This window comes from Diaporthe batatas (genome assembly GCF_019321695.1).
Source record: "Diaporthe batatas strain CRI 302-4 chromosome Unknown Contig00008, whole genome shotgun sequence".
Classification (NCBI taxonomy): domain Eukaryota; kingdom Fungi; phylum Ascomycota; class Sordariomycetes; order Diaporthales; family Diaporthaceae; genus Diaporthe; species Diaporthe batatas.
The window spans coordinates 2,141,610-2,165,166 of record NW_025408555.1 but is presented as its reverse complement, the minus strand read 5'-3'; the positions used below and the strand labels follow the sequence as shown (position 1 = coordinate 2,165,166).

Sequence of the window (23,557 nt, the reverse complement as noted above, 5' to 3'; positions counted from 1 at the left end):
CCGTCAATGAAATAAAGTAATCTGATGTTCCATTGCTTCCATAAGGCTGGTTGTTATATTTTGCGCAAACTCAGAAAAGAGGACCGGCCCCACTTGCAACGCTGACCTCGCAGTGAAACATGTGGTGCGCAGATTGCATCTGGGAAGGCTTCCGGCGGTTTGGTCCCTGTGAGGTCGGGACGTACCGAACAGGAAACCGTGCGAGGCGGAGACAAACGGAAGCTTGTTCCAAAAGCAGGAGTCGCCGAGTCGCCGCAGCAAGAGCAAGCTCCTCAAAACGCATCACCCGCACTGATGGTGGCAGTACAAAAACCCTATTCCGCAAGGAGCAAAGGCCGCAATATGCGAATTCTTCAATGTCTTGCTTGGGCTCATGGTGTCCCACTTGAATCATTTATAGAAGTCAACGCGGGAAATACAGGGTGACTTCAGGTGCAGGTTCCTGACACAAGATGCGGCTGTCAGTCTACAAGGTGGATTAGCCCACCAACATTAGAACTCACTGAATGATCCTGGTATTCAGTATTGCTGTGTTTCACATTCTTAGGGCTGAAAAGATATTAGTTCAAGCGCTGCATAGGTAGGATAATAATTCAAATACTGGAACAATAATTTAAGCAGCCTGGCATTATTACCGTCATGTTAATATAGCAGCGCACTTAAGTCAGGCCTCGGAAATCGGTGGCCGCTTGTTGCAACTTGGTTTCTCGCAGATTGTCCTGACCAAACCATTTGTCACGGCAGTCGGAGATCGGGCCCTCCAGTTCCGTGTATCTCTGACCCAGCGTGAGGATAGTTCTCCCGTTCCACCGACCTGAGCTCTGCTTCCACTCCGCCGAGTCTTTTCCATAGGCCTCGACCTTATCTGGCTCGGATGCAACCGCCGAATAGGCAACCGCCAGACCCACAAAATGCGCGGTGCTTACAGGCAGGCCGGCGGCCATTATGGGAGCAGCCAAGTCTGCTGGCAAGAGGCCCGTTATTGTGGCCGCCGGGGCAACCGCATTGATAGTTATGCCCGAACCACGGAGAGACGAACGCATAGCTCGCATATAGTTGATCAGCTATGCTCATGGGTCGGTCAATAAACCATATCTGGAACAAGGAGGGCTTGGCCACCTACTGCTGCCTTCGTGCCACTGTAAACCGGCAGTGACTGTTCTGCAGAATACGCAGTGGCGCTCGATGTGATCACGATGCTCCCCTTGATGCTGTTCTTCTTCATGTTATGCAACGCAAGCTTGATGAAGTTCAGAGTCCCTCGGAAGTTGGTATCGATAACGTTATATTTAGGCTCAAGGAGATTGCCTTGCTCATCGTATGAGTCCTTCAAATACGACCCGTCCTCACCTTGTCCGGCATTCGCGACCGCGATATGGACGGGGCTCGAGGCCGAGAAGACAGCGCTGAGCTCAGCCCAGTTGCTGATGTCGCATTTCTGATATTGAATGCCCATGTTTAAAGTTTCTTGTGGCTGACAAATATCCAGAATGGTGACGTGTGCTCCTCTAGAAGCCATGATCTCCGCGGAGGCCAGTCCGATACCAGATGAACCTCCTGTCGTGGCAAAGTCAGGGCCACCCTGGATTTGATCGAACATGTGCTTGGATTATACCTGTGATAATGACATTCTTCCCAGTTAGCTGCGGTATATCGCGCTCTTCGATCTTGAGAGTGGTCATTTTGGTTGTGATCCCGTTCCGTTTCTCCAAACTGCTGATGGTAGGATGCACAGTGTGTGGTGAACTGATTCGCTATGATATCCACAAGCAATTCAATATGATGATACGCCGAGTGGTACTGCGGAGACCTCCGCCCTATCTTACGATGCACTTGGGTGGTCTTGGACTGATGTATTTCTTACAGAAGCCGCACCACAGCTTGTGCCCAATCCCTGCGATTCGGGGCTCGGCCCCCTACCTTGATAGCCGCCGCCAAGAACGGGTCCGGAGGGCTGCCCCTTTGGGCCATGGTTCGGGTAACCGTTCCCGGGGCTAAGCATGCCGATGTCACGGTCTTTCGAGCTCGCGAAGACTTCATTGACCTTCAAACGTGACAGGAGGATACGCCAGAAAGACCATCCAAGCACGAATCCAGTTGCAGGCGTCCATACGCTCGAGATCACTGCGCCCCCTAGTTTGCCACAGACTCCACCATGAACCTCTCCGACCAGCCCCTCGGCCCCGTTATCTTCTCGGCCTCGGTGCTTGTGAGTAATCCGAAGACAAGAAAGCAGTGCTCTGGATATATATTGATGAGCGTTATAGGTCACTGTGTCTTACATCATCGTGAGACTGATTGCCGCGTGGAGACATCCCCTGTCCCGCTTCCCAGGCCCTGCCTTGGCCCATCTAAGCGATGTAAGGCCGTCCACGGGTACCATCAGGAGGATGGTGGAAGCAATGCTGACGAATTATGCGGCGGCAGTTCTCTCACTGTAAAAGGTTTCTTGGTGGCCGACAGCCATATGACTTGCTTAAGCTCCACGAGAAGTATGGTAAGTATGAGGTGTGCATCGAGTCATGTCCGCCTCAGGGATCAAAGCTTATTTGTGCAACTACAGGCCCCGTTGTGAGGGTCGCCCCCAATGAGCTGTCATTCAACACCGCCCAATCATGGAGAGACATTTACGAAAAGAAGAAGGGTTACGCAACCTTTATCAAAAGCGACTTCTACGATGGCGGTAACTTTGCAGCTGAAGCGCACTCCATCGTGAGCGAGCGGGACCCGGACGAGCACGCTAACATGCGGAGATATCTCCGTGATGCCTTCTCAGACCGCTCGCTTCGAGAACAGGAGTATCTCATCTCTGAAGTCATTGACCGCTTCGTAACTAAGATAGGCGACGAGGGCAAAGATGGCCCGGGAATCGACATAGTAACATGGTACAATCTCGCAACATTTGACAGTATGTTGTTGGAACCTGTCCTCAGTGCTCACTGCTCGGAATTGCTAGGACGAGTACTCCAGCTGTTGTGAGTTCTATAATACTAAGCTGACCACTGGATGTGAATCTAGTCATCGGAAGTCTGGCATTCGGCCAATCATTTGATGGCATCAAGACTGGTTAGCATTTAAGCTTGAGTACACGCCCTCAGGTTGCAGATAATATCACTAACGCTGTAAATCTTAGGCACGGAACATCCTTGGGTCGCAATTGTGGTCAAGAGTCTTCGCCTGGGTGCTTTGGCAGATTGCTTCAAGAGATTTCCCCTGATCGGAGAAATCTTCAAGACCCTTTTCCCCGGCCTTCTCAAAAAGCTGATCGAAGACACGCGTCGTCACGAGGCCAACACCATGGACCTGGTTCAAAAGTAAGTTTCTCATCTCCAACCAAAAAGATTATAGCCTTGAATCTGACTGATAAACATCAAGACGAATCAACCAAGAGACGGACCGCAAAGACTTTTTAACAAAGATTCTAGAGCATCGTGAGGAAGACAATCTGTCAGACGTGCAAATTGCAGCGCACTCCTCGGACTTTGTGTACGGGCTCTGTTCCAGCGATTTTATCAAGTTTCGATGCGCTAACTGTTCCTAAAGAATCGCGGGTAGTGAAACCACTGCCACAGCTCTTGCGTGCATCACGTATTATCTCCAAAAGAACCCAGACATATTGAACACCTTGCAGAAAGAGATCCGCACCTCCTTTGAATCGTACGACGAGATCAACGACGCTTCGACAGCGCCACTGGGGTACTTGAAGGCTGTCATTCTGGAGGGAATGCGAATGTATCCACCCCTGCCGTTCCCATTGCCGCGAGTCGTGCCACCAGAGGGCGGCATAGTTGACGGGCAATTCGTCCCTGGCGGTGTAAGTGTGATGGCTTCACCCGTTTGCTCTTGAACACTAAGTATCCTGACTCCACAGACGTGCTAACCAAAGCGATACAGACCATAGTATCAACCAGCCCCTTTGCGGCGTCCATGTCAGCTGAGAATTTCCGAGATCCATGGGTATTTGACCCGGAAAGATGGACGGGCACTGAAAGTCGCGATATTCTCGACGCGTGCCAGCCATTCTCGCTCGGCAGTAGGAATTGTCTTGGGCAAAGGTATGCACAATTCAGATCTTTCACATACGAGATATATCTGCTAACAGAAAGTCCTCCGAGCAGCCTGGGCTGGATGGAAATGCGCACAATTCTTGCCAAGATCCATTTCAAGTATAACTTAGAGATGGTTGATAAGAGCCTTGACTGGCATGCTGAGTCCGAGATGCACACTCTGTGGCAGAAGCCAGCTATGAAAGTCAGGGTGAAGCCAAGGTCCGATTGAAGGACAGCCTGAGGTTGTGTAGAAGATGGTTTATTGGAGATCGTATTTGAGAAAGTTGTATCGCTTAATGAAAATCAAGAGCACTTCATTGAAGGTCGTAAATGCCATATCGTAACGGGAAACAAATAATGAAACAAACCGAAAGACCCTGAAGGTTCTCAAGCTACGTAGTTGATATCATCTGAGCCCACATATCACTTAACTGTGATTGTCTGGCCCTCCGGATCTTGCTCAGGGTTCCAATGCCCAACATACCCGTCTCTCCCAGTCAAATAAGTACCCTGGGCCTGCTCCTCGGCTGACGCGCGGAACACTGCATGCTTCTTGTTGGTCCATTCCAAACCTTTCCAAGTTACGCCCTCAGCATCCACAAACTCAGCATCCATTTCGGGCCGCAACAGGTAGACAATGGAGTATTTATGCCTCCCTTTCTCGTCCTTGTGTGGAATTATGCGGTGCAAGCTTGACTCCAGAACGCCTCCAGAGATAAACCGGAGAGCATCACCAACATTCACCACCGCGTGGCCCGGCTTCGGTGCTATGTAGTACCATTGCTCCTCATTTGGCTTCAGGACTTGTAGGCCGGCAACCTCAGTGAAGACGATGGAGAGACTGCCAGCATCAGTGTGGGCAATCTGTCCCACTTTTTCCGGTTCCATGTCGGCGAGCGTGTACTTGAGAAGACCGAGAGCGGTTGGGCAAACCTTGTCCTTGCGGTGGTATTGTTGGTACGCGAGATTATCCGGTAATCCCAACGCCGAAGAAATGCGCGTGAGTAGGAGCGTGCTAATGTCACGGAAGGTCGAATTCGCCCGCTTCAGGGGCGAAAGCCGGGACGAAAGAGCCTCGGGGCCTGGAAATGATGCGGCGTCGTTGATTTTAGAAATGGGATGTTCCATGAGCTGTACGCCATCAGTCAAGGTCACAGGGATGCAGAATGGGAAACCTTACCATTAATCCCTCGAACCCATCCTTAACTCCCTCCACCGGCCCATTTCCATGGCCCGCTGGCTTATATCTGGCGAAAAAGGTCAACTTGCCATTGTACGCTATCTCCTGGGAATATCAACCCACCCGAAAACGAGATCTTCGTCGTGGTCTCTGTCCACAAAATATTCATTTTTCTTCTCCTGGGGAAGGTCATAGAAGCCTTTGGCGAGCGTGTACATATTTTGGACGTCTTCCATTACGCGCCCGGAGTCAACATCCCGGCAGTCGAGATAGAAAAATCCCAGGTCGGTGCACGCCTTCAACAAATTCTCCTTCGCAATTCCATCTCCATCCATGAGACCCTGAAGGGATACGACCCGCAGATCAGCATCTTCCCTAGCGACTTTCTCCGGCAGTGCAATTGAAGAAGCCATGGTGGAGGTGGGTAATAGGATTCTGTACAATGGTCAGCAGACAAGACGAGTTTGTGACGAATTTACTCGGGATGGGTTCGGTACGACTAATTTACTACGATGCCTCACCCAAATTGTGTTGTTAGCTTCTAGCCAAAATTGTTGGTACCGATACCCCAGGGCCTCTCGTTTGGCTAGGGCGAATTCGGCTCGGAGCATTTCCGTTTTGGGCGGTTCCGCCTTCATGCAGACTCGGGTCCGGGCCCCTGGCCGCAACATTGAACACGCTGTGGGGACAATCTGGCCCTAGAACGTAGAATGCAATGGGTTCAGAAGAATTTTTGAAAGTCACTATGAAAAGCCCTACTGGGAAAAGTTACTGTTTTTATCTTGAAAGACAAATGGCCTTGTCCTCCTAGGATACTTACATGTGTGGTTTTGGTCCCTCTTAACATAGGACCCAAAGGATGCAAACAGTCCTACATATATATAATACCACCATATGGGGTCATACCACTAGAAGGTTTTAACTTGGAATCCATGCTCTGCCTCTTGTTTATGTAGGGTGTTCGCGGCGACTAGCACGTGCGCTACTTGTGTCCACGATTCTGGTCAACGCCGTTGTCAAGACAGTAGCCCTTACTTAGCCTTGTCTGTACGTCATAAGGCTGAGGCTATAAGCACCTATCATATTACAACTTTAGTTATTAACATTATATCTTTTTAAGTAATAGGTTTTAAGTGCTTACTATTATATAAAGGTACCATATATGTCCTCGGACATATATAGAATAAAAGCGAAAGCACTTATGTAGGGTATTATAACAAGAACGCTTCTTGAAACACTTTTATGATGTCTGGCCTCGATCAGTATGACCTTAGCTGATGTGTACGCTGTGCATCCATAATTCCTACCCCAGGGTAGATAGTCCGTGACCTGAACAGTTCTTTTTGACTTTGGGATGGACGCTTTCAAACAAATCGGTCTGGCACTACTTGGGTTGGTTTCTGCATGACCATATCAGGGACAGTCCAGCTCTGCGGCAACTAGACTGTGAATCAGTATCCACAACTCCATATCACTCTTGCTCAAGTGATGAATACGAAGACTCCTGCAATTTTACTAACCTCATCCGGCACACAACCAGCGATGACAGCCTTGAGCGAGAAAGCAGTAGACTCCAGCCTGCCATCTACAGAGCACCACGGAAGCCGGCGAAAAACGTCAATCTACAAGTTCGCAGACCCCGCCGACCTTGGGATACCAGAGAATCTCGAATCATTGGAGTTGTTGATATTCTGCGGATTTGACGCCGATACAGCGGCAATGACCATCATACCAGAGTGGAAACGCCGAAAGGCCCTGTTCTTGGAACGTGAGAGGAGATTAATAGACGCGGTATTTCATTACCTGCGGAATCATAAAGGCTGTGATGATGCAATTGACGAAGACGACCCTCAGTGGAGAGACGGCTTGGATAGGCTCGGATTATCAGCAGATCCCATCGCGCGATTTATGCGACGAAGGATATGTACGAACCCCAAGTACCGAAAACTCTGCTACAACTCCATGTCACCGTATTACTGGGCGCATTGGACCGTCGAGGACGCGTATGCCTTCCTTCACCATCACCTCAACAAAGAGAAGATGAAATCCTGGGAACGCGCCCCTACTTCCTTGCAGGCAAGAACTTCACATGCATGGCCGGTTTACTCCACATCACATGCATTCGGCTCTGCTGGAACCAGTCCAAATTCGCATCCTGAAGCTCCATGTCGCAGGCGAAGTGCATTTTCGTCATTATCAGGTTAATCTCAACCAGAGCAAAGCTGCAGAAGTTGGATGGAGGGGTTAGCTTAAAGCGCGAATCTGGAACCGGGAGAAATCTGCACTAAGAAATCCTACTCACTTCTTCCCAAGGCAGCCACGCAGGCCCAGGGAGAATGGCTGACTCGCTTCGAGATTGTCTTTGCGAGCCGGATCAAGCCAACGTTCTGGCTTGAACTCGTATGGGTCATGAAAATAGTTCTCGTCGTGAGTGACGGTCCATGCACTCGTATAAACCTCGACCTGGGATGATGTGTCAACTGACGCCCTCATTTGACACAGCCAACAGACAACTTACCCCCTGTGGTACCCAGTGTCCGTCAATTGTGGCACCGGGGCAGGTGCGCGGAAATCCTTGTGACCCAGGCGGGTATATCCTTAGGCCTTCGGAGATGACCGCTTGCAGGTATGGTAGTTGCTGTGCAGACATGGCCGTGATCTCATCGGCATTCTTGTAACGGTCACGGATCTCCTTCTGCAGCCTACTATATGTCGAAGGGTTCTTGAGGAGCAAATAGGTGACCGCAGCTAGAAACGTGGCGACTGTCTCTCCACCGGCAATGCTAAAGTGGCCCCCGTCAGCCAGGTTCCAGTGGATACAAGAGTCTGGGGCACTTACACTAAGGTGGATGCGTGGGCAGTCATTTCTTCCTGGCTTACTTCGCCACTCTTGACCTTTTCCGAGATATTTGTCAAGAAGTCTTCTCGTCCCGAACTAGAGTTCAATCTCCTGGCGCAAGGTTAGCCATACACGCGAAGTACTATCCGCGAGAAGTTGCGTACCTTGCCACTTTTGCCCGGCTGTAGCCTGAGTGACGGTCACGGACAGAGACCGTCAGACGAGGCAGGCAGCGTCGTCCAAGAGCCGCAACGACCGGGTAGCGCCGCAAGTTGTCCAACACCGTGACGAAGAACAGATGCTTGACGACCATCTCGGACCAGAAGTGCGGTTTGCCTTGAGAAATCAATACCAGCTTCCAATTAGCAGCTTCGTTACTGGGCCGACTTACCATTCTCGATGCAGTGAAAGGTTTCTCCAAACGCCATCTCACCCAGGATGTCAAATGCGATCATCTCAAACCATTTTGTCATGTTGAGTCCCTTTTCGCATGCGCCATCCGCTCCAAGACGCTGGACAAAGCCATCCACACACCGTCTAACGATGTCCTCTTGCTGCACCAGTGCCTTGGTTGAAAATGCGGCTGACAGTGACTTTTTCATTTGCGCATGCTTTCTTGGATCTCGCTCGCTGCCGATACAGAGCGAATCGAAGCCGGATCCATACATGTCATAAAATTCACTCTTGGTCATTATCTGTCTCCCTCCAGTAGCATGGCCGTAAATGTCTCTCCAGGACTGCACCGAAGCGAAGGATAGCTCATTTGGGGAGATCCTCACCACGGGGCCTTGTCATAGGTTAATTCACCACTCCTCTCCAGGTCGGAAGAGCGGACTTACCAAGTTTTTGATGTTGATGCTGAATTGCCAGGTGGAACTTTCCAGTCATGGAATGATAGATCCTCCATATCTAATGGCGTCCCTCAGATCAGAGTTGTTCAATGAAGCGTCCAGGACAATAATATTGACTCACGAGCGATGATCGCGCCAGCAAAGGGCCTGGAAAGCTCGCCAAAGGATGGAAGAAAACATTGTAAATAACATAGTAGACTATATAGACTACGCACTGTTCGAATTTGTCAGAACGTTGCGAATATCACTACCACAGTTGCGCACTGGGTGACTTACGCATGAGATGGCCACGATGGTCGCGGCCGAGCCAGGCGCCAAAATCGGCCCCATGGATGAGGGTATTGCAGTGATAGCCATACTCAATATACTGGATGTGCGTGGGCCGAGTACTGGCATGCACAGTCTGTTGCTCGAGTAGACAGCAGTAATAGTTCCTAGCTGGGGTGAACTGGCTATAACCCTGTCATTTCCCCTCGGGGCTTAAACGAAAGCGGGGGAATACCGACGTTGAACGACTCAGGTCATCCACCACTGGCATCTCCCGAGGTCACTGTAGATCCCTCGGACTGGCCAATCTCAAATGCTTCGAGATTAAAAATCACCATGAAGCTGACATCAGCTGACGCCAGCTGACTGAGCGTCAAAAGCAAGATGTATTTGCACAAGTATATTTGTACCGTCGCGAAGCAGACGAGCCATGCCGAGCCCTGTTCTTACAACGGCCAGGCTCCGGCCCTGTAGGACTTGTTACCTTTTCGCTCTGCTTTTCAGGATGCATTTGCTTCAATTCAGGCAGCTTGTTAGTGAGGCGATGTTCAGTGTCCTTCTGTTAAGCTTCAGGTACTGGCCACATTGGAAGACCTGGCCGCTGCAAACATGAAACGTCATGTGCAATGCTCAAGTGGGAGACGGCATGCTTCCCAACCAAGACCCCCGACCCGGAGTGTTGCCGTTTAGCGAATTAGCGCCTGGTTGTTTGTTGGCCGAACACGATGACATGACACAGTAATATCTGCCCAAGTTTGCCGCCAGTCAGTTGCTCTAATTGTGCACAGAACATCGCGAACCACTGAAGAAACTGTTACAATGCTGGTGGAAAAAACCCAGATGATGTCACCAACTTTTGGTGTCCAGCCCGCCTTAGGTGTTAAGCCACGGCATGTTCAAACCACAATCAATTACTACAGAGACCCTGGCGACGGAACCCAACATGCCCCGAGTATCGCGGGCAAAAGGAGCACGTTCAACCAGCCTTCTATTGAGCAGGACACTGTTGTCACCGACATCACTGGGAGCGAGGATCAGTTCACTCTCGACAGTCACGGGTTCCAGCTCGTCGACAACGTAAGCCAGATGAAAGTGTTTGACGACGACGAACGCATAAAGGAAGAGTATTATCCGGAGGTAGAGCAACTAGTCCGAGAAGTGTATGTCCTTGCAAATGCTGCAGGTCGATTCCGCCACTGTGCAAGCATCGAGCTGACCATGGAAACCAGGACCGGGGCTTCACGATTGTTTGTTTTTGACCACACAATTCGGCGCCCAAATCCCACAGCTGCAAGCTCAGATGATGAACGACGGCCAGTGAAGCGGGCACACATCGACCAGTCTGATTGGGCTGCAAGGCAGCAAGTCACGCGCCATTTAGGCGAAGACGCCGAGCGCCTGCTTGAATCCCGTTTCCAAATCATCAACGTGTGGCGTCCGATCCAGACCATTTACAAGGACCCGTTGGCTGTATGCGACTCTCACTCGGTGCCGGATGAGGACATCCTGCCAGTCAAGCTGCTTCACCCGGGCTGGGTGGGAGAGCCGTGCACCATCCACCCCAACAAGAATCATCGCTGGTACTACAAAAGCCAGCAGTCCCCAGGGCAGGTCATGCTGATAAAATGCTATGACTGGAAGACCGACGGCCGTGCTCGCAGGGTCCCACACGCTGCTTTCACTGACCCGGACATGGTCGACAGGGAGCCTAGACAGAGTATCGAGGTCCGGGTACTTGTTTTTCATGAGAATGATGTCAACAGGGACTGAATTTAAGTTTTTACTCTCTTGTAAGATCTTTGCTGCAAATGAAACCAGCGACTGCCGAATAATAGTGCCCGTAAAGCGACACATCAACATTCTCTGATCATCGACCGCGAGACGAGTAAGTACCGCAGCTCCACAGGGTAGTGTTAAGAAAGTGACATAGACAGAGTGACGTCGCACAAAGCCGCAAATCGTGGGTTGCCAAGCATAGTTTCGTGCGTCGGGAGGAATACGGGTGAACGTTTGCTTAACCCGGCACCAGATTTGTACGCATATGAATCTGAACCACGGTTACTCATGCGGGGATCGTACCGTATTCACAAATATGTGTTATACAGATCCGCCACTAACCGCTCTACACTGCCCAATTCGAACGAGTGTATGCCTTTACGCGACTGGGTGCGAGTGTCTCACATTGCTACGTACGGTTGAACAGCAACATCCGGGTCTCCACAGCCTTTCAAATTTTCACAGGCGAGACACTCATAGTGCAGAATCTAAATCAATGCAACACACGATCTGATGGGCTCTTCGATCTGATGGGGTCTCGATGTGTGGGCATGAAGTTCTATTGACTGCCTCCTACTCAGAAGTGTCTTTTTATCGCTTTGGCAACGAGACTGTCTGAGGGCTAGTTGAGCTAAGATGCACATGTGACTTAGTCGGTCAGAAGTAGCCCTGGATTGGAGCCAGATAATTCTGGCATCTCTCCCATCAACTCTTCTAGGGACTTAGTATCTAACAAGACTTGAAGTAGTGTCCCCCTAGTGGTGTGAAAGTTAGCACTAAGATACATGGCTCCCGGCCGCTGGCACCGTAGTGATGCGCGGGAGATGCACAATCGGAATTTTTTTCCCGTGTTCAGTCCAATATCATTCTGCGCAACAATCTCTACTAGAGTAGGGGCGACACCAATGAGACCAAGGGGATTAATTGCCGCTTTTTGTTTGAAAGAGCATTCTTAAATCATCCCGGATCATCGGGGATTAGTGTTTCCTCCATCACTTCCTGTAAAACACCGTGTTCCCCGGGCTGACAGCCACAGCCCTCAACTTCGCAATCTCAAACTTGGACAGTCCTGTGCCAGATCGTTTTCTTCTGGTATCTCCGGACCAGAGTTGAACCCAGACATTCCTGCATCATGTCTGAAATTGTGTTTCCTCCGCAGTTGGTGGCGGTCGCTTCGAGTCCTGCTGCTCATCCACGCAGCAGAGCCGCCTCAGCTGTCAATCATTTGAACATTGAAAGCCTCGCCAGCACGGCTGTCAACTCAACAGAAGACACGGCCGACACAACAGCTGTCAACACACCATGTGCTTCATCCCCAGTGGCATCAAAGACTGGATCGAAAGTCGACCTACCTCTCGAACACGAGTCTGAGAGGGCCGCACGGTACACGGAAACAGAGCATGCCATGACGTTCACCAGCGCTATCAAACTCTACTACCCTGCTGTCTTGTGGGCACTTGTCGTCAACCTCGCGACGCTCTGCCAAGGCCTTGATGGGCAGGTGATCGGCGCCCTCGTCGGCATAGGGCCGTTCAAGCAGCACTTCGGCGTCGAGTACGAAGGCGCGTACATCATCGAAGCCCACTGGCTGGGCGCATTCAACTATGCTAACAAGGTTGGCTCCATCATCGGCGCCTTCTGCGCAGGAATGGCCTACGACCGCCTCGGCCTCCGAAGAGTCATCGCCCTGAGCTCAGCCCTCTCCATCGGCTTTGTCTTTGTCCAATTCTTCGCCACGCACCCAGCACAACTGGTGACCGGCATCTTTTTCAACGGCTGTGTCATCTCGTTCTTCACCGTCTGTGCCACCGCCTACGTGGGCGAGGTGTGCCCCGTCGTCCTCCGTGGTTTCGCTGCCTCCGCCATCAACATGTTGCTCGTCGCCGGCCAGCTGATGGGCTCGGGCATCCTCAAGATCGCCAACAACATTGCTTCAAACTGGGCCTACAAGTTCCCTATCGCAAGCCAGTGGCCACTGCCTGTCATCATGCTGGTCTTCACCCTCGGTAACTTCCTACCTGACCCTCCGTACTGGCTGTGCAAGCGCGGAGAGTACGAGGCCGCAGAAAACTCCCTGCGCCGGCTCGCGGTGGCAGAAGTTGACCCTACCCATAAACTGAGCTTCGTCCGCGAAACGCTCCGCATCGAGAACGAATCGAAGCAGGGCTCCAAGGCTAAGATGAGGGAATGCTTCAAGGGCACCGACCGACGACGCCTCATCATCTGTCTGATGGTCTACGCCATACAAGCCCTCGTCGGCGCTGTCGTATTCCACGATTTCGCCGTCTATTTCTTCGAGCTGTCCGGCCTGAGCGCCGACAACGCCTTCAGCATGAACGTGGGGGTCAACGCGATTGGGTTCATCGGATCCTGCCTCGCATGGTGGTTCCTGCAGTTCCTTGGCCGCCGCGACGCCTATCTCTGGGGCTGCATCACCCTCGCCGGGCTCCAGGGCCTGATTGGGATCTTGGACCTTATCCCTCGCCCAGCGACGGGTACAGCCCCATCCTCATGGGGACAGAGCGCGGTCATAATCACATGCAACCTCGTCTACGACATCACAATCGGCCCCTACGGCTTCGTCCTCATGTCCGAGGTGTCCTCGGCCCGCCTGCGAGGGTTCAACATCGGACTCTCCTCCGCCTTTTACCAGGTTTGCGCAATCACCCTGGCCGTCGGAGTCCCGTTCCTCATCAACCAAGACCAGGCAAACCTCGGCGGCAAGATCGGGTTCATCTTCGCGGGCATCGGCGGGCTTTGTGCGTTGTTCTGCTTCTTCTGTCTCCCTGAGACTAAGGGTCGCACGTTTGAGGAGTTGGACCATATGTTTAACATCCACTTGCATTCGAGGAAGTTCAAGAACTTCAACATCCTACACGGCCACGAGAAGGAGTCGACCGAGAACAAGGGCCAGGGTGCAGCGAAGACAACAGCGAGTAGTGAGACAGACCTGTCACTTGTGCCATGATGCATCCCTCACTGCGGCATTTTGATCACGGAGTATTGAGTGGACTCGGGTGTGAACGGGTTGGATTGGAGAGGGTTGGTAGAAAGGTGTTCAATTGGGTAACAGGGAAACCCCGTCATCTTGAGATTAGGTGTTTAGACGAGAGTGACTCTTACAGTTCGTCAATTTTGAGGTAACCGACACCACTGGGTGTTCAAAAATGAATTCAATAAGGTCTAATGATGATTCAATTTGCTGAGTGATACTGTAGCATGGGCAGTCCAAGTTGACCTTCATGTCGACTGCATACTTGGGTATGTGACACCATGTTTCGTTGGCATGGCAAGTATTAATGCGCGGCGGTGGGAGATGTACTTGCCACACATCGGCAGGGAAGATGAGGTGATGACAGGACTGTGCATTCCTTTAAAAAAAATTCTTTCGGCCTTGCTCGGGAGATCTTCTGTCCTTTGAGGTTGGCCCCGTAAGGACTTTCTGTTTGGCATATTTATTGCGGAGCAGACTTGCACGCAGAGGATACAGCTGTCGGATTGAAAGTTCATCCCGTCGGGGGCCCTATTCGAATTGAAAACGGACTCTAGCCACCGAGAAAGACGACCTCAATATCGACGATAGTTGTGCTCTGTCGTGGAGTAGATGATTGAGCAGCGTCTGACCTCTAGAAATAGCGGCCTTCGGTTGCCGTCGAGACCTGCTAAGTTGTAGCCCTTCATACTGGAGTGACCCGCAAGTTCATTCCATGTAGAGGCCTGAGGCTCGGCCCACTCTTTTGCGGCTCGACTGGCCCAGTATTCTCGAACGCAAAATTCCGAATCAGCTCGGTAAGAATCGCTTTGAATTCCAGGAGTGCGAAGGCTCTTCCGATGCAAACCCTTGGCCCATTCGAGAAAGCCACCTGGGCGTACGGGTCCTGGGCTGTCTGGGGAAGGTTATCCCACCGATCGGGATCAAACTCCTCGGCGGCGGGACCCCAGATACGAGGGTTGAAATGAGGGGCTGCCGGGGCAATCATGATTATGGTACCCTTGGGGATCTTGACGCCTTCGATCTCGACGTCTTCGTTTGCTTGACGAGGAAAACTTGGGGCTTTACTCTTGGTCAGCGGCGTTTCGCTAGTGAGTGTCTGACATGCCTAGAGTCATACCGGGAGGATAGAAACGTAACACCTCTCGAGTGAAATTGTTCATGTATGTCATGCTCTCCAGCTCATTCTGAGACGGTGAGTCGGAAGTTACCGTCTCCAGAATCTCAGCCCGTAGTCTCTTTTGCATGTCTGGGTGGAGCGTTAGAGCATACAAAGCCCAGCACAGAGCGCCGGCGGTCGTCTCATGTCCCCTATAGTCAATCCATAAGTCAACTCTGGCTGTTGGTTCCAACGCTAGAAGGAATTTACCGACGCGGACATGAAGTTCATCAACTGCTAGTATGTAAGAATGGGCATGAAGTGTGCATTGATTGGGCAAAGGGCATCGCACGTATCCAAGTAGTTCATCCTCCGACCATGTGTCTCGTGACTCTTCAATCATCAGGGTCAAAAGGTCCCTGCTCGTCTTTTCTTCGCGGATCTTTCCGTTGTGGAACTCTTGTTTCCGGGCCCGTATGTGCTCCCGCAGTATCTGGCGTATATTGGCCGTTGCTCTGAGATGATTCCGGTTTGCCTCGAATGGCAGAAATCTTCGGACAGGTGCGTAGGTATTAAGAAAGGAAATGAGAAGTTGCAGAGGCGTCGCGTACTCGAAGATCTTCTCGTAACTCTTGGCTAGGGGAGAGGAAGTAGAGAGGGTGTTCAATTCGTATCCAAGGGCAGACAGACCCACGATATCGAGGGTCGTTCGCGCCAAAAGTCCCGAGACTACCATAGCCTATTCAGCAAGAGTTGTGATACTGGAACGGGACCTTTCCTTACGGTCAATCACTGTTTTGTCTTGTTTGAGAGACTTTTGGATGGATTGAGTGGTCTCCCGAGCCTTCTGATGGAAAAAGGGAAGCATCTTTTTGATATTACCAAAAGAGAAGGGTGCTGCTCGGATACAATATTAGTCTATTGGCATACTATGCCATAACATGGGACACCACGAACCGATGAGGAGCTTCCTTTGTCGCTTGTGTTCGTCCCCCTCAGTGAAAAGGATGCCCCTTCCCGCCAGCTCGCCGACGACGCGCTCCCAGTATTCAGGCTTAACAAAAGAGTAGCACTTGAGCTGTAGGACCTCACGTTGTGCTCGAACGTTGTTGACCATGAGCATCTCCCTGTTGAATAGTGACAAATACCGGATGAAAGGCGCATCCGGATCTATCTTCATCCATTGAGTCTCTAGATCACTGGGAAGAGCTTTGGCTTGGTTGATGATTTGCCCGAGAATAAACGAGCCATTCTGCATTCGTTAGCATATGCCGCTTTGCATCAATGACATCACGTACTTTGGGGCCAGGCAGCTTTCGGAGAGGAGAGAAATAGAACGGCCACACGAAGACGTAGAAAAGCTGCAGGGAAACGTATTGAACAAGGAACAGCGTGAAAAATGTCTGCAACTGTCGACCTGAGGGGAGGAGTGCATAATGGTCGAGTGCTACCGCCTCAACCACAGCCGCCATACCACATCGGAGGAGGTTAGTTCCCATCTTTATCAGCTAGAGATGAAGTTCGACGGGATGATATTCAGAACAATCTAGAATTACAATCAACAAGTCGTGATCGTCTCTGATGCGAGGAGCCACTGCATCGTTGAGTGACTGCGTGTTGGTTATATCGTGCAACCGCTTGACTCATGGGACGCATTTCACCGCTGTATTAACAGCAAGTAGGGCGCATGTACGAAGTGAGCTACTCAGGGAAGATGTACATCGGGTCTCTATGAAACCCCGCGCGGGCCGGACCAATCGCCGAGAAGGGCTTATTCAGCGCAGCTGCTAGTGACGACGCCTCGATGTCGGAGTGTCTTCTTACCGAAGCGCGGAAACCGTCTCAATACGCACAGTATCCCCCCAGAGATTAGTAATCAAGTTATAAACAGGTTCTACGGCCGGACCGCATGAGAGATCACCAGCCAAGTGGCAGCATGACACTTTCCAGACATATCTAGCCATTAGCCTACTTTGAAGATTCTGTAGACGACTTGAAGTTGCCCAGTATCAGCTAAATCCATCTTTCCCATGCCAACAAAGACTGACGTATTGACCCAGGCGAGCCGGTCCATCCTACAATGGATCTGAGGTGTCGTGTAATAGTAGCCTTCTCCCCAATCAAGAGACTTCTTCTCGCCATTGAACAGCTTCAACACCTGTCCATGAAAAGCTATGCGGCCTTTGTACTCGATGTCTACCTGAAGTTGCGGTTCAAAGCCTGGAGTTGTAGAACAGAAGACCCTGGCATCGATCTCTGCATAGCCTTTGTGTAAGAGAACGGATATTCGCACAGGAAAAACGACCGGTACACAGGTACAAATGCCCCCCAGTACGCCTACCTTAATTTACACCACCCACTCACCATACAAAACCAAAATTTACACTCATTAACTACACATATCCTCATTAACCCTCAATTTCTAATCCTCCTATCATCACTTCTAGTCTAATAGTTTACTACTTCTTTCCTCCTAGGTCTCCTTCTCATCACCAATAAGATCCTTTATAGTGAAGTCAACCTATAACAGCTAGTTAATAGTCTAATAAGCCCTTATATAGGGCTTCTTGGCGGTTGGTGAGGGAGTGTTGTTTGGTGAGTGAATTGGTAGGTCTAGGTGGGGGTATAAAAAGTACTTCATCTAAGTGGTGCGTATAGTCAAGGAAGGTTGAATAAAGCCCTCTGATTAGCTACAGCCTAGAAGGAAATATTATACCTGTGTACCAGCCGTTTTTTCCTGTGCGAATATCCGTTCTCTTGTGTAAAGTCATCCAGTCACTCCCCGCGGTTAAATGGACATCTAGTGACCCATCCGCCGACTTTAGATTGCCCCCAAAGACTAGCGGGTCACAGCTTTCAGCATATGCTGGAGATGTTGACTTTTGGATCGGGGTCTTTGCAACTAACCATGAGCTACGCTTATATTGGAGTGTGAAGTAGTAGCCGAGGAGAATTGCGCAGGGCCGCTTATAGTTGATGAGTTATTTGAGCAAACGATAGTTCATTGATTGATGTTAGGGAGAAGTCTACGATCTCTCCCGGCGCTCAGAAGGAGCGGGTATAAGTGTTAGTTGGCTTAGTCAGCCAGACCCGACCGTGCCTTCCAACAATAGTGAGGTTGAATGTGTGAGTCAGTTTCGGCTAGCCAGGAGCGGCCATGATCAATGATGAGATTACAGTCCTGTGTGGGCACTATAGAGCACCAGCAACAATCACAGACACCTTAGAAGCAGTAAGGCTTTAGCTACATTATATTTTTTTATTTAACTATTTATTTATTTATTTATTATATTCTTAACTTTTAGACTAACTATTAACTTATACTTTAAGTATAAAGTTAATAATTATTTAATATATACTTTTAACTTTATTATTATATAATAAAGTTATTAACTTTCTTTATAAAACTATTTTTATTATATACTTTATATATTATATAAAAATAAATAAATCTTTAATAATAAAATAATATATTTAAAGAAGGAAGATTTAACTTTTAAATATTTAAACTTTTAATTTTTATATAATACTTATTTAATATATAATAAAGGAACTTTATTTAACTTTTTAAAAGTTTTATTTTTTATAAAACTTATATAAAAGACTTTTTGAATATATTTATTATTATAATATTATTATTCTATTAACTATATATTTAAAATAAAGATTTTAATATATTTAATTTATTTAATAAGAGTAAATTTAAAAGTATTAAGTATATTAATAAAAAAGTTAACTTATTAAGTTTTATATTATAAAATCTTTTTCTTATAAAAGTTATTTTAAAATTATTTTAATTTTATTATATAACTATATTATTAATTATTAACCTTTAAGTTATTTATATTTATAATATTAATATAATATTATTAAAAGTAATATATTTTAACTTTATTTATATAATATAAAGTTTAATTATATATTTATCTATTATATTTATTTTCTATTACTATTAAAATAGTTTTTATAATTTATAGTAAAAAAAGGCTTAAATTATCTATAAAGAATTATTAATTTAAAATTAAAGTTACTTAAGGAATAGTATAAAGGAGGTAGTGAAGCTACAATCCTATATTATAAGAGGTATAGAGGCTACTTAGGTTAATAAGATAAATAGAGTATATAAACCTATTAGTTAGTCTTATAGGTGTTTAATCTATAGCTCTAATAATTATTAATATAATATTTCTTTAAATATTAGGTTTTAAGTATTTACTATTATATGAAGGTATTATATATATTTTATATGTATGGGGATTAAAAACGAAATCACTTGGAAGCAGTGAACCTTGGAAGCAGTGAACCTTGGAAGCAGTCAACTTTGGAAACGAAAACTACTTAAGTATTCATCCAAAAGGTGGTTCGAGCGACCCGCCTTTGCACCGAATCCGGGCCGGCCGGCGCTAGACCGCCAGACCGTCTACAGGCACTCCGACCGTGCTGGACCAGGATTCAAGACACTGAATTGAATCCGACCAAAGCTTCTCCAATCGGCCCATCTGTCTAAGAGTGCACATGTGCTTTATCAACTAGAACCATCGATCAACTGTGAGTTGTTTCAACAAAAGAAATGGTGTATTTTTTCTCAGAGGCAAGATCAAGGACATTTGCCTATATTTGCAGAGTGTAGCTAACAACTGGTAATCATTTCTCGGTCTTGCGAACGTTCTTCTGTTGACTACTTTGTTTGGCACTGCACTGAGCCCCGCCCACGGACACAATCGCATATGCATATGCGATTGTGCTACACAGAAAGCTTTCCCCTCGACTCGTCCCCTCCTGGCGATATTTGGTTAGCCGGATCTGCGACAAAAAAGTCGTTCTTGATGGCTCTGGTCAGGTAAAACCAATCGCCCGAAAACTGGATCGCAAACACAGCCAGAGGGATCCAGAAACCAGCAGCGCCATTCCAAGCGAATGCTCCTTGCCTGGTTGCGTGTATCGCTGCGGAAGATAGAAGGAAGAGCGGTGAGAGAAACATGAAAATAGACATGAATTTTGGATAGATTGGTTGTGGTCTGTTGTCGTACAGAATCGCGATAGCCCATGACCACCCGAGAGGGATAAATATCTGAAAGGGCATGATGAAATATAACCAGAAACTGTCGTTCAGCATCTCAGTTATTTCTGGATTCCGGGACGGTCGGAATCCGGTCGCGGCAAGTTGCATTGCTGGCATCATGAAGGTAAATACAGAGCCCGCACCTGACGCTAGCTGGAGCTGGGGAAGGATCCATGGGACGTTGGGAATGCGTCGCATTTGGTCGGAAATCACCACAATGTAGGGTAAGAAGAACGCCCCAGAGAACATCATGAGAGCGCTGGCCACATGTATCCGCTTCTCTTGAGATGCGTAAAAGTCGGCTGTCTCGTCTGCTGTCCACATCGGACTGATCGGTGGGAGAAAATCGGCGGCGATGATTGCTGCCATGAGGAAACCCATTGTCAGCAAACCGCAAGAGGCAAAGGCGTACTGAAGCGACTTGGGCTTGAGAAGTCCCGTTGTCGTGATGTCGCTTAGGTAGGCGTCTAGGCTCTGTTTGAAACCCATGTTGGTCATCTGGCGGTTTTCTGAGTGCGTGGTTTGATGACAGCTGTCCGTTCTGGGGATGATTAGGGAGAGTATCCAGCAACCTGAGGGTGCGTTGGATGAAAGGATTAATGTATGGGGTCGGAGAGGAAATTGAAAAGGCCCACGGATAGATGCCAGATATTTGCGCTGCAGTAGCGCCCCGCACCGAACTTGCTCCAGTAAAAGATCCGGGGGATGCGGCAGCGGGTATAACGTTTGAACACTCCTATAACTGTAACGGTTTTAATACTCGAGCACCTATCAGAAGTAGAGAGCAAGTGCCGGGCGACGTCACACCCTGAGATTCTTAGCTTGGGCGGCACAGAGTATAGTAGAATAAATTTTGAATAATTGCAGCTCAAGCCAGGCTGATGTCTTCAGGCACTTATTGCCAACATCGTTACTTGTAGCTCCTGCTTCGTGCGTGTGGTGCCAGTTGTCAGAATTGAAAGGCTTGAAAATGATCAGAACCAACATTGACTAGTAAGAGCGTCCAGTGTTCACCACTGTTTTTCAGGAGGTTGAGAGGGCACTCGCAATCATCGAATGGCACTGGCTGAGGGCTACAGCACAGACAAGGATGTCAGTGAGACATCCAACCATTTGTGATGTTGTGTTGTTTATGTAATAGATACGACTACAGCTCAGCCCAATCGAAGCCCGCTTGAATGTATTTGGCTGCCAGGCCGACCTTGGACCGCATTGATTCCGTCCCTTCTCAAAGCCTCTCTCATAAAAATAGCATGACCTCCGAGTCGCTGCCCATGTGTCCCTCGCCAGCAATATCATACTCCATCAACCATTGCTGCTGAGAAAAATGCCGAAATGACACAGGAGAAAACAAGCGCACAGCCCAGCACCTTCTGTCTAGTGACAGAGGGGTTGAGTGCGAGATAGCAGCTCAACTTGAACTAGGGGCTCTGCTTGCTCCAGGCTCCAGAAGGGCAAGACCATCATCAATGCGCCAAACCAGAAGTTGGAGAATGGCATGCCGTAGAAGAGGTATTCTGGTCATTGATGATACTTGTAAGTGTGAGTTACAGACGTGTTGGTACATTCGAACATTGGCGTTCCAATGTGGCCCGGTAGGACGATGCAGGCGTACGTAGAATAGAAGCCAAATCCTCGACAAAGTTTTCTGCAGTTGGGCGTCAGGAGAATCATGGAATTCCAAAGAAGCCGTAAAATAGAACCATAGCTAGCACTCCCTTTTCTCCAGCCATAGTCCACGCCATGAAGAACTTGCCGTCGATCGTGCGCCGGAAATAATATTTGCTGTCAGAAATCCATTGAATCACCCCAACACCAACCGAGGGCGCAATATACACTCCATACGAGACAGGGTTTCTCAGACGCCAAACGTAGTACGCTCCGCCAGGGACAAGGAGGAGAGAAAAGGCTTCGTAGCTCCTAACAGCAGCCAAGCTCGCAATCTCTTGCGAGGCTGCATCGGAGGAGGGGCTGATGTGTAATCCCTTTTATATGCACCTGGCGGACATTCCGACAGTCGCAGTTGCTCGTGTTCTGCTCTAGTCAGTAAAAGGTTATGATAGGAATTCAGTCGCGAGCTGGGGATGAAGGGCCCCGCCCTTGCGTGGTGGTACCGAACCAGGCGGTGAACCCGTTGCCAGGAGTTGTGAATGCTGGCCCAACAGGTGCAATGAGTGCAACGCACGTCTATTTCAGGACACCCTCCATAGCCCACCAGAAGCCTCAACCGACGCGCTGCCAGTGGGTCCACCTGAATATTGATTTTCTATGACACTGTAAGTAGTATGGTATCCTTTTGCATGATTTTGGCGGTCCTCATTTCAGAAGTGCATCTCAGTGTGAACGAGCCAATGACTCATCAGCCCACAGTGCACCTTGTGTGATGTGTTGGTCCTTTATCCAGGGGTCCTGGTTATTATGTGTTATTGCATTGAAGCCAAACTGATGTATATCCCAGGGGTACTGCTCATGCATGTTCGGTACGGACCGTGCAGAACATCAGACAAACGCAGTGCCCGGTCTTGGCCGTCTGCTGGTCAAGCTAGGGGGCAGCACCGCTTTCTGCGTCCGATATGGAGACGAGGCACATAACCCGAGCACTCGAAGACAACAAGATCGTATATACATATGTACCTAGGTATCCGATCGACCGATCCTCAGACTTGGGTGCTGTTCATGCGCCTGTATAAATTTAGGTTTAGGACCCATAGAAAGCTCTCCGCCTTTCTAGAACCCTTCAAATGTTAAGTCGTGATCAACAATCTCCACAACAAAGTCAGGTACGGGCCAGCATGTTGTGAATTCTGTACCTAAAATAAATCCCCACGGCCGTTGTCCCATGCCGAGCTCCCGAGAATCACAGGAGATCACATAGAAGATCACAATATACTCCGTCGCAGGCCAATTGTAGTTGGGCCGTTCACAGACCCGGCGTTGTATATGCATCCAGTGTTCAAAGTGTACGGCAGTTCAATGCTGGTGAGTCTTGAGCTATAGTCCAGAGGAAAACGTCGGGCTAGAAAGAGCGCGAAAGTGCTAAAATGAGCCAAAGCCATCTTGAAGTGTACTACTACACGTGTGCAGCAATGGTTGTGGAGGTTTTGTGCGGGAAATCTGACGTCGTCCACCGACTTCGAGCTTGATTTTGGGTCCGTCACATCCAGCCGAGTAAAGATTCTTCCCCTGTATGCCCCCTTGCCCCCTACTCGCCGGGATGAGTGGCTACCCAAGTACCTTGGACCGTCGCTGTTCCCCGCGACAACACAGCAGCACCACTCTGCCTGGACCCACGACTTGGACCGTGGGCTCGATCTTGTCCGAGCGACCCCATACATGCGGCGGTGCGAGATGCCAGTGCGTTGTAAAAACCCACTGGCGGTGTATCTCCGAGTAGGGCAGCCTGGGCAGCACGGCAGTCTGGTTGAGATTCCCCACAAAAACG

General features: G+C 49.1%; 7 protein-coding genes across 7 annotated transcripts; 3 read left to right on the top strand and 4 right to left on the bottom strand.

The window, feature by feature from the left end:
- Window positions 1-659: 659 nt before the first annotated feature.
- KVR01_007150 (uncharacterized protein) lies at window positions 660-1,682 on the bottom strand (the record flags this gene model as incomplete). Its single annotated transcript, XM_044791531.1, has 3 exons — window positions 660-1,064; window positions 1,124-1,557; window positions 1,616-1,682. 3 exons carry the CDS (start codon window positions 1,680-1,682, stop codon window positions 660-662), a joined length of 906 nt encoding a protein of 301 aa, XP_044643403.1.
- A 227-nt stretch (window positions 1,683-1,909) lies between these two features.
- On the top strand, window positions 1,910-4,278 carry KVR01_007467 (uncharacterized protein; the record flags this gene model as incomplete). Its single annotated transcript, XM_044788472.1, has 10 exons — window positions 1,910-2,209; window positions 2,268-2,360; window positions 2,428-2,497; window positions 2,564-2,908; window positions 3,019-3,066; window positions 3,134-3,314; window positions 3,376-3,486; window positions 3,544-3,814; window positions 3,895-4,055; window positions 4,119-4,278. Exons 1-10 carry the CDS (start codon window positions 2,156-2,158, stop codon window positions 4,276-4,278), a joined length of 1,494 nt encoding a protein of 497 aa, XP_044643720.1. The 5' UTR covers window positions 1,910-2,155.
- Window positions 4,279-4,472: 194 nt separating this feature from the next.
- KVR01_007130 (uncharacterized protein) lies at window positions 4,473-5,447 on the bottom strand (the record flags this gene model as incomplete). Its single annotated transcript, XM_044788881.1, has 3 exons — window positions 4,473-4,988; window positions 5,230-5,296; window positions 5,353-5,447. 3 exons carry the CDS (start codon window positions 5,445-5,447, stop codon window positions 4,473-4,475), a joined length of 678 nt encoding a protein of 225 aa, XP_044643383.1.
- A 1,844-nt stretch (window positions 5,448-7,291) lies between these two features.
- On the bottom strand, window positions 7,292-8,760 carry KVR01_007114 (uncharacterized protein; the record flags this gene model as incomplete). Its single annotated transcript, XM_044790474.1, has 5 exons — window positions 7,292-7,451; window positions 7,532-7,692; window positions 7,748-8,012; window positions 8,069-8,153; window positions 8,460-8,760. 5 exons carry the CDS (start codon window positions 8,758-8,760, stop codon window positions 7,292-7,294), a joined length of 972 nt encoding a protein of 323 aa, XP_044643367.1.
- A 1,245-nt stretch (window positions 8,761-10,005) lies between these two features.
- KVR01_007541 (uncharacterized protein) lies at window positions 10,006-10,956 on the top strand (the record flags this gene model as incomplete). Its single annotated transcript, XM_044783366.1, has 2 exons — window positions 10,006-10,346; window positions 10,416-10,956. 2 exons carry the CDS (start codon window positions 10,006-10,008, stop codon window positions 10,954-10,956), a joined length of 882 nt encoding a protein of 293 aa, XP_044643794.1.
- A 1,138-nt stretch (window positions 10,957-12,094) lies between these two features.
- KVR01_007418 (uncharacterized protein) lies at window positions 12,095-13,930 on the top strand (the record flags this gene model as incomplete). The annotated part of the gene is made up of 1 exon (XM_044783166.1): window positions 12,095-13,930. One exon carries the CDS (start codon window positions 12,095-12,097, stop codon window positions 13,928-13,930), a length of 1,836 nt encoding a protein of 611 aa, XP_044643671.1.
- Window positions 13,931-14,170: 240 nt separating this feature from the next.
- KVR01_007333 (uncharacterized protein) lies at window positions 14,171-16,552 on the bottom strand (the record flags this gene model as incomplete). The annotated part of the gene is made up of 4 exons (XM_044790747.1): window positions 14,171-15,016; window positions 15,075-15,782; window positions 16,011-16,305; window positions 16,352-16,552. The coding sequence occupies 4 exons, from the start codon at window positions 16,550-16,552 to the stop codon at window positions 14,640-14,642; spliced, it is 1,581 nt and encodes a 526-aa protein (XP_044643586.1). The 3' UTR covers window positions 14,171-14,639.
- Between the last annotated feature and the right edge of the window lie 7,005 nt (window positions 16,553-23,557).